Here is a 14,844-nt window from a genome sequence, read left to right on the forward strand (position 1 = left end):
AGTATTCAAAACAGTTTCAAAAATAAAAAGATTTATAAATGAACAGTTTTAAAATATATACTGCTATACAGGCCATATACATATCAGCATAGTGGTGGAAGGTGATGATTGAGGGTAAGTATTGCAAATTAAGGCCCTTAATTACATTTTGTCAATCAATGGGGCATCTGAGACTGAGCACTTTTGCACCCACTCATGTTCCAGTGTTGCTGAAAGTCTGAAACCACAACAGTGGAGCCTGTTAATAGCAGCGGATTAATACCCGTGTTTTCGGAGTCTGTGTGTATGTCTGTGTGTATAAGAGGCTTTTTAAACCCTTTTTTCCCCAGTAAACAAAATGTTCTTACCACAAGGTCCATTTTAGTAGTTGTTCTGCAGCTTTCAGTCCCACTCCCGCTGCTGATGGAGTTCCCGGATATTACAGAGATGTGGATGTCTTCTGAGCATTTGCAAGTCTTCATTTAACGTTGGCATTCAAGGTGCCAAGGAAGATCTGGGCGACCAGGTAGCTTGAAAACAGCTGCTAAATGGACCTTGTGGTGACACTGTTCTGTCAATGACTGTCTCCAAGATCAAGGCAGAACTGTCAATCTCAATAGTTTTGTTTCTGGTTTTATTGGAAAAGAGGCTTTACAAAGTAGACTAAGTTTGACAAGCAGCTGCACGTCAGTATACAATGCAATAAAAATGAAAAAAAAAAAAAAAATCTCTCTGCTCGGACAGATTTGTGAGTCCAAAACATTTCAGATATAAATACATACATACAGTACGTACAAACATACATGGATACAGAATTCACTTTACAGCATGACAGCAAATTATGTACACATTTGTTTAAATATTATTCATCTATCTGCTAATTACAGTGTAGCACTTGTGAAATACCGTGAATAACCAGCATTTGATGAAGGTCTTATTACTTGAGATAAGGGAGCCTGTTCAGAAGGCAGAGCAGAAAGGCACTGGATCTTGACCCAGATGAGCGGAACTCCGTACTTAACTCACTCTACAGAAGTAAATACTATCACACAGCTGTGATCAGTGTGTCCTGTCCTGTTTCTGACTTATAATGTCCACAGGCCATAAAATGAGCCCCTAGAGAATACTGTTTCAGTGATTGTTATACAGCTCTTGTAGGATTCATCACTATCGTTGCTTTCCTGGTGCAACATTATTCACGATCTCTTATGCAATCTAGAACATTAGTTACTTAAGATCAACTACTTTTAATCTAACAAAGCCTTCTTAAGAGCAGCTCTGTCTCATAGCTTTAATACAACCCTGAGGTCTGCCTTTTATTAACAGACTGAGAAAGCCTTTACATTTGTCGTTAAACAAATATGGTGGTAACTTTGGCCCGATGCTTACTAAAAGCTGCTGCTCTTTAGACGTGACTTATCTCTTTATCACAAACTGCTGACCTATAAAGACTAACCCTTGGCATACTTTAGATCTCGAAGCATTTAATGAGGTGTTACAACAGAACAGGTTGAGCTGGGATATCATGACAGCCTGACACAAATGCTTGGCCTAAGAAAACACTGCACTGCTACAAAGACGAGCTGCTTTTATTTCCTTATTGTCAACTCAAGAGTTAAAATGTCATTCTGGAGGGAGTGTGGTGTGTCCTGCATAGATCTGGAGGGCAACACTGCAGAGAGAAGATGCAAAAACTATTTTAGTACAGTATCTCTCTCTTAAGAAACAGTCAATTATTGCAAACGCAGAAAAAAAAGTGCAATGCAACCTAGCACAACTAGACAGAACACCTAAACCTGACATGCTGACATTTAGTTGGTGTTGCTGCAATACATTCTCAGAAACACTGCTGCTGTGGCTTGAATATTTTCTCCAGCTGCCGTGCTGCAATTCTTCAGCTCAGCCATTTACTGATGATGAAGATAGACAAATTGGGGGGGGGGGTTGCCAAGCTGGGCAGACATCAAATAGAGATTTGCCCATGTTATCATCCAGTTCAGGTCCTTCAGGGAAAAGTGAGAGGATATACGCGAGGGCGGGTGGCAAGGCGGAGGGAGGCCAGAGGGACAGAGGTCAGCCCAGATCAGTGGATGTCCCGCTGATTGCACGAAACACATGGAGGGAGTTTTGTAACAGCGAGCGCATCATATCCTCCTGGTAGATCTGGGGTCAAAGCAAAACACAGACAGGATGAACGTCAGTTCTCATATAAAGGTAGAGGTCGGACATGCACGCACACACACACACACACGCTGCTACCAAACTCATATCAGAGAACGAAAAGAAAAAAAAAGGAAGGCCATACAAGCATTTAAAAACAAATCCTAAACGAATCTGATTATTGTTTGGTTTTGACAAATTCCGTCTCGCATGGTCAATCACTGTGACGACCTGATAATCTGGCTAAATTATTTCACTCAGTTCCTTTGATTATGATTCTGTTTGAATCGCTGAACAAATTTGAGATGTGTGCAGCGATTGGGAGATCTGACAGTAGGCTTCCAGTGTGGCTAGCTGTGTTTATACCACCAGTTATTAAACATTTGCATCTGTTCCAACTGTTGCTGCTGCAGAAACATGTCAAGCAAAAGTGTTCACGCTGCAGAAAGTGTAAGGAGTGTAAAAGACTGCAGGGTGGTACAGGCTGAATCATATTTGTATATATTATTTTATTTAATTTGCTTAGTTATAAGCACTTTCACTGGGTTAGGACATGAGAGTAAATTAAACTATGCACACTCTCACGCACTCTATATTTCAATTACTTTTGAGGAACTTGTTTCTACCGAAGGGACAGGGTCTCCCCATGGATCCGTTGCTCAAGCGATATTTTGCAAAAGCACAGGAACTTTGGTGGTGAGGTTTGCACCGCTAAACATTTCTGATTGGTCATGTACTCGCAGCATTTTATTTCAGGCACCATTTTTGGACACATCGATACGACATTATAGATGAAAGCAAACAAAAGAGGGACAAATGTCACACAGTTTTTGTATGGTCACATGTAAGAATGACACATACAAACAGCCTTAACAAATAAGTGGATTAATTTGCCTAATCATTCAAAAAAACACATTTAAGGTAAAAAAGAAAATGGGTAGGAGTTTTGCAATATTACAAAACACCGTGAGAAAATCTAATAGAGAACTAGAATGATGATTAAACTGTACCTCCTCAAAATCTGGTTAAAAGCAGGTTGCTTTTGTGGCTTGTCAGCTGATTTACACTTTATCTGAGACATTCTTGAATTTATACGTCAGCTGTTCATTCATCAGCCTCAACATCCTAGTTTTGGTTTACTAGTCATCCTAGTTGTAGATGACTCAGTTTACAGCTAACTCCATACAAAACATTTAGGTCTTTCATTTCTAGAGGACAGATTTGTACATTTTATTTACTTCAAGTGTAACTGCATGGCTTGAGACAAAAAGGTGAACTGATGGCCAAAACCTTATTTGTCAGTATTCTGGTTTGCTATGGACTAACTGAGGTAGCAGAAGAGCTACTGTCAGGTTGGATGTGCGTTGCAGTGCTACCCAGGAAACAAAATTTGATTTATGGGATATTTCATATGCGTGATTCTAATCCAACTGCCAGCACCGTGTCTCGGACTGATCCAAGAAATTTGTCAAAATTTACACTCCAATTACATTCCATTCATTTGGATACATTTTAATTGCGTGAATTACCTGATTAATTATCTTTTAGTGTCACCTGTCCAGATGTAAGGCCTGACTACAACCCATATTTTAAGTTACTGCATTCTGATTGCTGTTATGTTTTATCATCCAAATTCACATATATTACCATTTAACCATAAAATGTCTGGAAGAGACCAACTGAGAAGGTGCAAACTTATAATAAATATGTTTAAAAAAAAAAGAACAAAAACACAAACTGAGTTCGAACATACTTTATCATCACATTACCTGTTTTTCCTTAAAGCTTAAAGGCCAGCACATTGGAGGGAAAAAAGCCAGACTTGTTAGATGTGGTAAAATCAGAGCAGTGTTATAAGTATTATCATATGTCGAACAAGCACTATGACGCTATGTAACTCAACCCAACCAACACGACTTGAACCCCTGGTATTCAAACTGCAACACGCCACAACACATTTCACTGAGAACAAAGTACACCATAGTGAGCTTTAGGTTACAGCACAAACAGACAGCAAAGCTAAAGAAACATACACATAGAAACAGAGACTGTATGTCAGTGTTTTTAAACAGTGAAGCAAACCCATTTCTGCAATCAACTCACTTTTAGGAGAGTGACTCTCCCAACAAAGATTACGAGAACAGGGATAGACATGTGCAAGAGTCATTTCACATTTGTTACAGTGAGTCATTATTCCAGCAAATGAAATACGGAATTCAGTTTCAGTTGTTGCTTAACATACCATGACTCACCTCAACTCTATCCACTACCATGGACTACCTACGTGGACATGCACTCCCACTACATGTTAAACACATGTTAAACATTATGAATCGCTCCTACAGAAAGAGGTATAAGAAAGTTCTTCCATTTACGATGGTAGCTGAACATTATTAAAAACAGTCCTGAGGCACAGAGCACAGCAGTAGCGCGGTTGATAGGGTGTTGTTCAAGTGAAAAAGGAGCAGCATTCATGTCGCTGTTGTCATTTGGCTATCATGGCAGCACAAGACACAAAAAAATTTTTGTTAACCTCTGTTGAACCAGAAGAACCAACAGATACCACTAGTGGTAAGTGAGAAAACACTCTTTACTATGATAAGGGGAGGTCTGTGTTTCATTTCAGCACATCAGAACAGAACTAAATGTGTGCGTGATAAAGGGTGATTACCGGCTCGTGGATGATGTCAGACAACTCCTTCACCATTTCTTTGAAGTTGGACTTAAGGCCCTCGTGATACTCAAACTGGTCCTCCTTGATCAAACGCTCGTTTATGTCAAGAGCCATACTGCAAGCCTGGACAAAACGCCTGCAATTATTTAAAATAACATGACAAATTTAATAATCATGAAAAAAAAGAAAGAATGATCAAAATTATAATCAACAAGCAGCACTGTCAGTTAGTGGAAAGTTCAAAGTCTACCTGAAAATGTCCTTAAGGTCTTTTACTTTCTTGCTGCCAGACTGGTTAGATTTGCTGTCATCCAGGAATGCTCTGGCATAGGCCATGGGACCTGCATTCACCTGCACAGAAACATGCCTGGAAGTGTTAAGCATTCTTTAAGACTGATTAGAAAACATATTCCAATCAGCTTTTGTACTGCACTCGAAGCAAAGTGCAATGACGTTCATGTTCATGCCTTATTATTTGATGGACTATAAACACTATAAACTAAAATAAAAGTGAGTAATTTGACGTGCGGCGCCTGTGTTTATTTTTCCCTTTTCCACGTCACCAAGGGCCATGAAGCTTTACCTGCACAGAGACGCAACCCTGCAGCTTGAGCTGCAGTTGGATCATGTCCACCTCCTGGCTGGAGCAGAGCTTGGTCAACTCTGCTGTTCGTGCCTTCATCTCATCTATGGCCACATCCACCGGCTTAAGCTCCACCTGCTTCTCCCCCACCACCTCCACACGCTTCTTCACATACGGGAAGGTGTTGGCAGCTGGGAACAAGAAGGAGGGCAAAAGTGGCTGTGTGATGTGAAGTGTGACAAACTAAGGAAGAACAAAATGAACACAAGTGATACATGCTTCGTTAAAAGGTCGCCTCCAAGTAAAACCTCAGTCGCTTGTCATTCAGATGTGATGACAAAACTAAGAGCTAAAACTTCTTGTTTTTTAGCAAGGCAAACAAGCAACAGAATGTGCAAAAGCATCTGTTGTTTTTCTGTTGTTCAGAGTATACACTGAGATGAAAACATGATAAAATCTGTTCACAATGAGAACTAGATTAAAATAAAATGATATAAGCTAGAGATATCTGAATAGGGTGCAGCACCCAGCTGTCACTTACTACAGTAACCGGCTGTTCTAATGTTAAATGCCATTCAGGAGGACATGACACTGCACAAACACACAGAACAATAGGTGCAAAGTAACCCCAGGCTGTGTGATGCTTATCCTACATGTTTGGAGAAACTCTTAACAGGCTCCTGTTACCGTTAATTCTTTAACTGCAAATGTCAAACAAAGCGGGAACGCGGGTACGTTTGACGTACTTGTGAGCACAGTCCTCTTCTTGCACTGCTCCTCCACCCCGCCGTGTTTTTTGCCTGACAGCGTGTAAGGTGTCTCAAACACAAAGCGGTTGATGTTGTGGCACTTTTCAAAGTCTGTTTTCTTCTCAGGCGCCTCCTTCTCGTCGAAGTACGGCTTGACAAACGTCACCTGGATGTAGGCGAACTTGGGGTCCAGTTCTTTGGGGTTTACCTGTGGGAAAGCAATTGCCTTTAGCAAAATGTACAGTGCCTATAAAAAGTATTCACCCCGTTGGATGTTCTCCCCTTTCATTGCTTTTATGAATGGAATCATAGTCAATATAATAATTAACGATGAATAATGACAATGTAATAAATGTAAACAACGCTGTATAATTACATCATAAATGTTCACTTTCTTCAAGTCCGCACTTTGTACATGTACCTTTGACCCCAGTCATAGCACTGAGTCTGTGTAGACAGATTTCAGTCAGGCTTGCACATTTGGACACTGCAATTTTACTCTATTCTTCTTTGCAAAACCTCTCTATCTTGCTCAAGCTCTGTCATGTTTGCACAGGGATCAGGTGTGAACAGCCCTTTTCATGTCCAATTCTCTATTGGACTGAGGTCTGGTCTTTGACTCGTCCACTCCAGAACACTCACCTTGTCTTCAAATGTCTCTTGCAACCTCCAGGATTTCCCTATATCTTACCCTCTACCTTTACAAGACATTTCTCATCCAAGAGACTTCAGCAGTTCATGTTCATCAAGACCAAACGGACTAGTCTGACCAGCTGGTGAGGAATACAATAGAAGATGACTCCAACCACCTTGCTAACTACAATGTTGGGCGTTTGCCACACTCCGGAGCAACAACGAATCAAAGTAATAGTGGCCCTGAGGATGACTCCACAGACGCGAAATATCTGTATTCCCCACCAGCTGGTCAGACTAGTCTAGTCTGGTCTTGATGAGCATGAACAGATGGAGCCTCTTGGATGAGAGGCAAAAAGTCTTCAAAGACATATAACCAAAGTCCAGCTGTGCTTAATTCAATCTCTTTGAGATAGCTTTGACCTGGATCAATGAGAATATCCACAGACATCAGACCAAAGAACTTTCTTCCAGCTGATCTTAGAGTCTGCCTTTGGGCAAACGCTAGTCAAGATTTAACGTGAGCTTTCTGCATGGCTTTCTTCCATAAAGCTTTGACTGGTGAAGAACCCGTGCAACAGTTGTTGTGTGCAGAGTCTCTCCCATCCCAGCTGCTGAAGTTTTTAAGTCCACCAGAGTAGTCACAGGTGTCTTGATGACCTGCCACATTAGTCGCCTTCTTGCATGGTCACTCAGTATGTAAGGACGGCATTCTGTCAGCAGATATCTTATCATAACTTACTGTACATTATCTACACGTGTCATATTCCTGCCATTGCTTAATGATTGATTTAACTGAACTCCAGGGATGTATTCATCCAATGACTCCATAGACTACTAGCACCAAATGGCTGCACCTCTGCTGAATTAGGTGAGTCACTTTAAAGGGGGTGAATATTTATGCAATCACTTATTTTACATTACATATCTTTAATTAAATGACACAAACTTGTAGAAATCTGTTTTCACTTTGACTTTTTGTAGATTTTTGTCAAAAAAAAATTATATTGACTCTGATTTTATTTATAAAAGTAATAAAAGGAGAAAACATCCAAGGGATGGAATACTTCTTACAGGCACTGTAATGTAAGACATGGCAGAAAGTCAGCTAAGTGACGGTGAGTAAGAAAAATGTCATCCAAAAGCAACCTTAACTTTCCTAATATCTTCATGGTAACAAAAGAAAACACATGCTGCCTCACTGACTTCGACTCATTCTTCAACAGAATTGAAGTTTCTGAAGCCAAAATTGTAAATGAGGTGAAATTCTCAACCAGTCAACTGAGACCTCATAATGACCCAATGATGAAGAAACTAAACATTTTACACATTATGTAAAAACAAGAGCCAGGCTGCAACATCCAGTAACCTATTTGCATTTCAACAAACAGAGTATTACATTATTTTCCTTCCTCCTTTTATCTACTGCACCTTGTTTGAGTCCTGAATTATGCTGACGTTTTCCTGTCCAAACTTCTCCCCATAGAGTGTCAGCAGCCGCTGAGAGATTTCGGACAGGCCAGTGAGTTTGGGCTCTTTGTAAATGTACTCTTTCCCGTCCTCCTCCTCAAAGAAGCCCTGTGCAAAATACACGTGTTCACTCAGTTACAAATGAGAGATGCTGCATCTGAAGCATGCTAGAGGAAATATGCATTAAAACAAGTTCAGTAATGAGTCCTAAAATTGAATTTTTTCTTCAACATCAACTTGAAGTGACCGCATCATTATAAAGATGAAGACATATGACTTATTCTAGAATTTAATGCTACAAATACAAATAAAGCCTTCCTCTAGTTTTGTCCTCTGGGCAAGTAAGATGAAACACAACCATCACATTTTGTTGACTGATCAAAGTTCAATACACATTTCCCTGACATATTACTTCCTGGAAGTCTCACTGCACCTATTTGCTTTAATTTATTGAAGCAACAGGCCAGAAACTGAAAGCTGTAATTGTAACCTATGCATGCGTTGCAGTTGCATTTACAATTTTCTTTTTACAAGTAACATTTGACAAATTTGCATATATTCCACAGTATTCTTCACACATTGTGTGTGCAGTCCCAGCAAATGTATTGAGACATGCTGGAGGTTCATTGTGAAACACTTTACGCAACAGGTGCAGAATGCATGACATGCCACTTCCTGCTTGTTCATTAAATTACATTACTCAAATTTATTGCAAAAGTCAAAAAACCAAAACTATACAGAGCCACATAATGCCATTTTGTACTTCTAACATAAGCCTTGGTTTTAGTTTTGTAAACAGATGTGAAGGATGAATGAAGGTTAATTTTTACATGCAGTCATATGACACCACTGCCTGAGTAAACAATGATTCATCACCACACCTGTCATTCCATTTGCATGCAACATAACACAGTGTGCCCTGAGAGTGCCCTTACCTGTCCATAAAATGCCACTCTGAAGTATGTCCCGAGCAGCCTGCGGCCTGACTGTATCACTTCCATGATCTTATTGTAGGCTCTGTGTAGAGTGTCGTACAGTCGACTTAGTTTCTGTAAAAATGAGATAGTAAAAAAAAAAAAAAATGCAAATGTAGATTTGAGCTAAGCGGTGTGGGGCAGAAACAATCACAACCATTTAAGTTATGCAATTGTCACGAGAAACAAGAATGAAAGTCTGTGTTCACATCCATGCCCCATATTATAGGAATTATGAAAATGTCACATGGCACATAATTCTGTGATACACACACGTATAAACCCTAAGTTTGTGTGCAACATATTGCACCATTACCCGACAGGGGCAAAACTCGGGAGATGGTGGCTCAGAGCAAAGCACTGCTGGCCCTGGATTCAAATCTACAGGGGCTTCCATGTACTCTGTGCGGTTTCCTGTTAACCTGTCTATATATGAACTGTGGTGAACACTCTCTTCTCTGTGGTCTCAAAGACCTGGTGACCCTGAGCAGGATAGGCAGGTAAGACTGGTTAGATGGATGAAATGACTTCAAATGTTGTGTAAGTACAAAGGCTGCGTTATGTGGGGAGGCTGATATCAATGAGCCCGTATCACAGCTCGGTAAGATAAAGCTTTCACATGCTCACATGAAGCAAGCTGTTGTCTAAGCACAGCAGTTTTATTACTTTTACCCAGTGAGTGTATACATTTTGAAAAGTGTTGTATTTTCTGTCTGCATGTGCAGTGGGCCACTAAAATATGAGCAGGAAAAATGATATGTCAATTGCACTTCAGGAGAGAAGTGAGAGAAGAGATGTTCTCTGCACTTAGGTGGAAAAAAATATGTGCATATATTAGTAATCAGCCAAAATGAGTTGAAAAATACTGGCTGATGCAGGCAAAGATCTAATATCATGCATCCTTAGTGCCACGTGGTCGAGTAGTTGGACCTGCCAGCAAACAATATAAAATGAGACGACGATCCTGTGAGTGTAAGTCAACAAGACTAGCAAGCCAAGGAGTAAAATGACGAGTGGAAAATGAACGGGGTAAACTTTACACAAAAGTATTTACATCAAGAAAATGCTTCTACAAACAAAAGTCCTTACATAGATGTGATTGCTTGGCCTAAGCACGATGAGTAAGCACGATGGAACACTCTGCAAGGAAAGCCAAAAACAGCTGCTGCATACTTCTGTAGGATATCTGTTTGAGTGTAAGGATGTTGCTAAGGTACCTCATACTCGTGACGCTTCTCGTACGTGGGGATGATGAGCTTGGCAACGTGCGTGATGAGCTCATAGCGTTCGGCTTTCCACAGCGCTTCCACACACACCTCCAGGTGTTCGACCAACACTTCCTAAAAAGGGGTAGAAAAGGGAACATTTTATATCTTTCAATAAGTTGCAGTGCCAGTACCAAAGTTAGACTATTTTTAATATCTCACTTTGGTCAGATTGTAGTGTATGGATTGACTAACTACTGCCTCTGTGATTTTTGTCACTTCACAATGTTACATGCATGAATGCAAACGCTATGCAGACGGCCGCACCTCAGTGTAATAAACATCTTGCATTCCAGTGTCTTCCCTCATGGCTGCTTCCTCTTCGATATTTAAGGTAATCTTCTTAAAAGCTGCAAGACCGCTGGGGAACAACTCTGACAGGCAAGCAGCAAAGACAAAGTAAAAAATGTTTCACATAGATGTCCAGAAGAACGTTTTTGTAACAGATGCAGCGTCTCAGCGATAAACAGGACAATCCTTGAAAACAAAAATTGAAATCTGCGTCAGCAACAACAAAATATACAATTACTTAAACTTAAACCTTTGTTCAGGTTTTACAGTGAAAGATAAAATCCCACTTAATACTTGGCGGCTTGTAACTACCAAACAGTAAATCACATGATGACAGCAGACAAACTGCAGACATACTACTGCCTGGTCTAAACGGCAAACAAATATTTGAGAGATAAGCATTAGCTCTCAACCAACTGTTACACCTCATAAATTATCTTGTCTGCTGAAATTCCTTGCATTTGTTTTGAGGAATGGCAGCATGTTTTGCATTAGATTAAAAGAAAAAAAAAATGACCATGAAAGGAAAAAACAGCACTGGTCTAACACTATCAGCCTGTGTTTGCATGCTGTATCTAACAATACACAGTAAACAAAGTCGAACGTCACACATCTTCCTGGAGGACCACAATACTTTATTGAGAGCGTGCATGTTTGCTTCCTGAGGTTAGGTACACTGTCGCGTGTACTGTCGGTTGCCAGGTCCCGAGTTTGGAAATGGAAATTTGACCCACAATTGTGGTGACAGTTTGACAAAGGCAAATATTTTTATTAAGTTCATAATCAGTTAACCATAGCCGACCAAGTCACCACTCAATGCTTGGTGTTCAGTTACAGTACACAGTATGTTTAAATCACAAATGGAAATAAGAGTGTGAGTGTGTGTGTGTGTGTGTGTGTGCATAGGTGCAGGGCCTTACTTTTCCTGTGCAGGTATTCTGCAACCAGTGCAGCCACATGAACATAACACATGGCCGCCTGTGGAGACAACAACAAACAGCAGAAGATTTGGTGAGCATTTTTATGGTTGAGTTGCCAGATCAAGACTGGAAAAATGAAGCTTTATCTGAAAGTGAGACAGGAATTCTTACGACAGTCAGTGAGATAAAGGTGACATTTTAGTCATCTCCCTCCTTGATAATGTAATGTAATATTGCAGTCAAAACGAACATCAGTTGATAGCATCACGGTGACTCATATATTGAGACTGTTGTGAACTAACTGTAAATTCACAACATGTCACGACCAAAGTTGTTGGAAAGTTTCCTGCCTCCTTTACTCACAAGTATATGTAACAGTTTTGACATGTGATGAGTGACAGTGAGATAATTTGTTTTGGTGAATGGCCTGAAAGGTTTCTCATCCTTTATGAGTGCCTTTAAACTTCCCCTGAGAATTTTTAATTTTCTTCTTCTTTGCTCTCCCTCTCTCTCTGTCTTTTTATTTACAAGCAGGATTTGGGCATTGTGCCAAATAAATAAAACAAAATCCAAAATAAAACAAATAAACAGAATAAAAATTACAATGAATCAGACAACAATTAAAACCATAAAATAATTTAAAAAAAAATAAATCAGACTAAAAAGAGAAAATAATAAAACCCAGTTACACAAATAAATGCACTTGAACTCAAGCTAACAGTACATCAACTAGACCACCCAAGTTCAAGCTCTGCATCCTGACCTTTGACATTCTTCTGGAGAGGAACAAGGGAATCACATAGTTATTATAAACCACTTTAAGTAGTGACAGTAGTAGTAGAGGAGTGCTTCCTAACATCTCTTTTTAACCAAATACTGTGACTGGACAAATTGGTCATAAAATAATTAACTTCAGATCTTAACTTTAAATAGGATGGCACAGCCAGTGTTTATTTCTTAGTGACCTGAAATATATATTTTTTTATTGTAGTGTAACCAAAATAAAATGACAAACCTTGGCCTGACTTCTCTGTTTAGTGTTTGACATTATAAAAACAGAATCGGGGGGGAACAGGGAGTAATACAAAGAGTGACTATCTGGTGAATCTTTGGGGGTTCCTTATCAGTTCCATGCCTTGCCAATGCAAATTCACTTTCTAGTACTCCACCTTTAACATGTCTCTGACTGCAAGACTGCATGAGTTATTACTTTTGCATGCAGGTCAGACATTTTGCATGGTGTTTGCTTTGGCGTCAGAATGATTGTGTGCTTGTCAGCTAAGGATAAATTCCAACACATGCTATCACTGAGCAGGCTTTACGTGTCCTGAGATATTGTTGTTTTTGTCTGGAAAAAAAAAAGCACAAGATTGCACGCAAAGCTGTTGAAACTTGGTGAGGCTGTCAAACAGCTATGAAAGCCATCTCCTGCCTGTCCTGCTGGTGCACATTATTTAGGGAATAAAAAAACTAAAAACAATAAGAGACAGACAAACATATGACACAAAGTAACTTCCTGTTGATACCTCAGAGAGATCTCCATTCTTGAGGTGTGCTCGGGCCATGCTGTCCAGCCAGGTTCGTCTTAGTTCGGGAGTGCTGGCGTAGGAACGGGCCAGGCTGTACTGGAGGTCCAGCAGCATCTCTGGGTCTTTCTCATGCTCCCTCATCTGGGCCGTGGCCATCAGCACGGTACGAATCCGCTTGGTCAGACCCTTCACTTCAGAGGGGAAGGCCGTGGACTGCATCATGTAGAAGTGAGCAGACACACACACACTTTTAAAAACAGAATTAGATCTGTTCAGGATATACAGGGCCCTGTTCTTCAAATGTGGCTTAACTAATTCAAGCTCCTTGATAATATGTAATATTGCAGTCAAAACGAACATCACTTGATAGCATCACGGTGACTCATATATTGAGACTGTAGTGAACTAACTGTAAATTCACAACATGTCACGACCAAAGTTGTTGGAAAGTTTCCCGTCTAACATGCTCCTAAGCTGCTCCTGTAAATTCTCATCTGTCTAACTTGAGATGGAGTATTGGTTTGTTATTCTTTGATGAAAGAGAGAAAGAAGGACAAACAGGAAGTGAGAATCAAATCATAATCAGCACTTGTATCAAATCAAGTGATTACAATTACAGTACGGGAGCCTCCCAGCAATCACAGGGACAACAGACTCACATGATCAAGTGATATTTTACCCACTGTTAATGTGTTTTATATTGATTTCCACACTTTGATTAGTGTTGAACAACTAGATGAAGCATGGATGTGGTTACAGTGCAGCTGATTGGGTTCAGGATTGGTAAGGTTCTCATTCAGTGGAGGTGCAAGAGACTTTTAAGTGATCCATCATGAGTCTGCTGAAGTCAGCGTTTATATCAGAGAATTCTAGCCCACCAGAGAGCCATATCATAAACGTATACTGACTACGAAACAAAGTTTTTTTGTGTTCAAATGACAAACTCCCACCAGAATGTGTAATTAAAGTGAATGCCATAACAACACAGAAATGTCCCGAGGTAAATTTGAACTGGTTCAAGTGTATATTTTGTGTATATTTTATCATGTATAAATACAGATAACTTTATTATGCAAATTCAATTGTGATAATTATACCAATACATCTCAATGGTTTCTCCGTAGCCTGCATATTCTCATCTCAAATGTTAATTATATTAAAGTTTTTATCGTGTCTTTCCATGTATCATGACATTCATAGTTTGGTTTACTACTGTTCTGAGTTTTGTATTATGGCCGTCTTAGGAGCCAGCCATATTTGAATGAGACAGTGGAGCTACATCTTTTTTTTTTATTATACATTCAAGGGGATAACTCAATTATCCATGTACAAAGAGCATTATTTTGTCAACTTTGGATGCCCTTGATGATGCCTTTTGATGCTCCATCATATGTTCCACAGCAATATGTGGCAATGTGTGCAAAAACGCATATTTCTAAACGTCTCCATATGAGAGAACCTTTCACGGTTCTCTCATAAACAAACACATCAGTTGTTCTGCATATTTCATGTCACAATTGAGAACAGTGCGTTTTAGAAATGCGCTCCAGTGGCTGGTCGTAAAAGAAGATAAACACAGACACCACAGATCGGGATCACTGATAGGTTTCCTGCAAT

The 14,844-nt window shown here is 39.9% G+C and overlaps 1 protein-coding gene across 3 annotated transcripts in view; it reads right to left on the reverse strand.

Annotated features, from left to right (window-relative positions):
* Positions 1-62: 62 nt before the first annotated feature.
* dock11 (dedicator of cytokinesis 11) overlaps positions 63-14,844 on the reverse strand; it is a 58,392-nt gene continuing 43,610 nt past the window's right edge. For 2 of the 3 annotated variants that reach the window (XM_046381305.1, XM_046381304.1), the window contains 11 exons: positions 13,225-13,440; positions 11,699-11,756; positions 10,755-10,861; positions 10,440-10,562; positions 9,184-9,297; positions 8,210-8,356; positions 6,143-6,353; positions 5,397-5,587; positions 5,064-5,164; positions 4,811-4,949; positions 64-2,142 (listed from right to left, as the gene is read on the reverse strand). In XM_046381305.1, the coding sequence (XP_046237261.1) occupies positions 2,053-2,142; positions 4,811-4,949; positions 5,064-5,164; positions 5,397-5,587; positions 6,143-6,353; positions 8,210-8,356; positions 9,184-9,297; positions 10,440-10,562; positions 10,755-10,861; positions 11,699-11,756; positions 13,225-13,440 (1,497 nt within the window). In that variant the 3' untranslated portion in view covers positions 64-2,052. Of the gene's footprint in view, positions 2,143-3,908; positions 3,925-4,810; positions 4,950-5,063; positions 5,165-5,396; positions 5,588-6,142; positions 6,354-8,209; positions 8,357-9,183; positions 9,298-10,439; positions 10,563-10,754; positions 10,862-11,698; positions 11,757-13,224; positions 13,441-14,844 lie in introns of all 3 variants that reach the window. The other variant, XM_046381306.1, reaches the window with a different exon arrangement.

The sequence above is a fragment of the Scatophagus argus genome, chromosome 23, assembly GCF_020382885.2.
Source record: "Scatophagus argus isolate fScaArg1 chromosome 23, fScaArg1.pri, whole genome shotgun sequence".
Lineage (NCBI taxonomy): Eukaryota > Metazoa > Chordata > Actinopteri > Scatophagidae > Scatophagus > Scatophagus argus.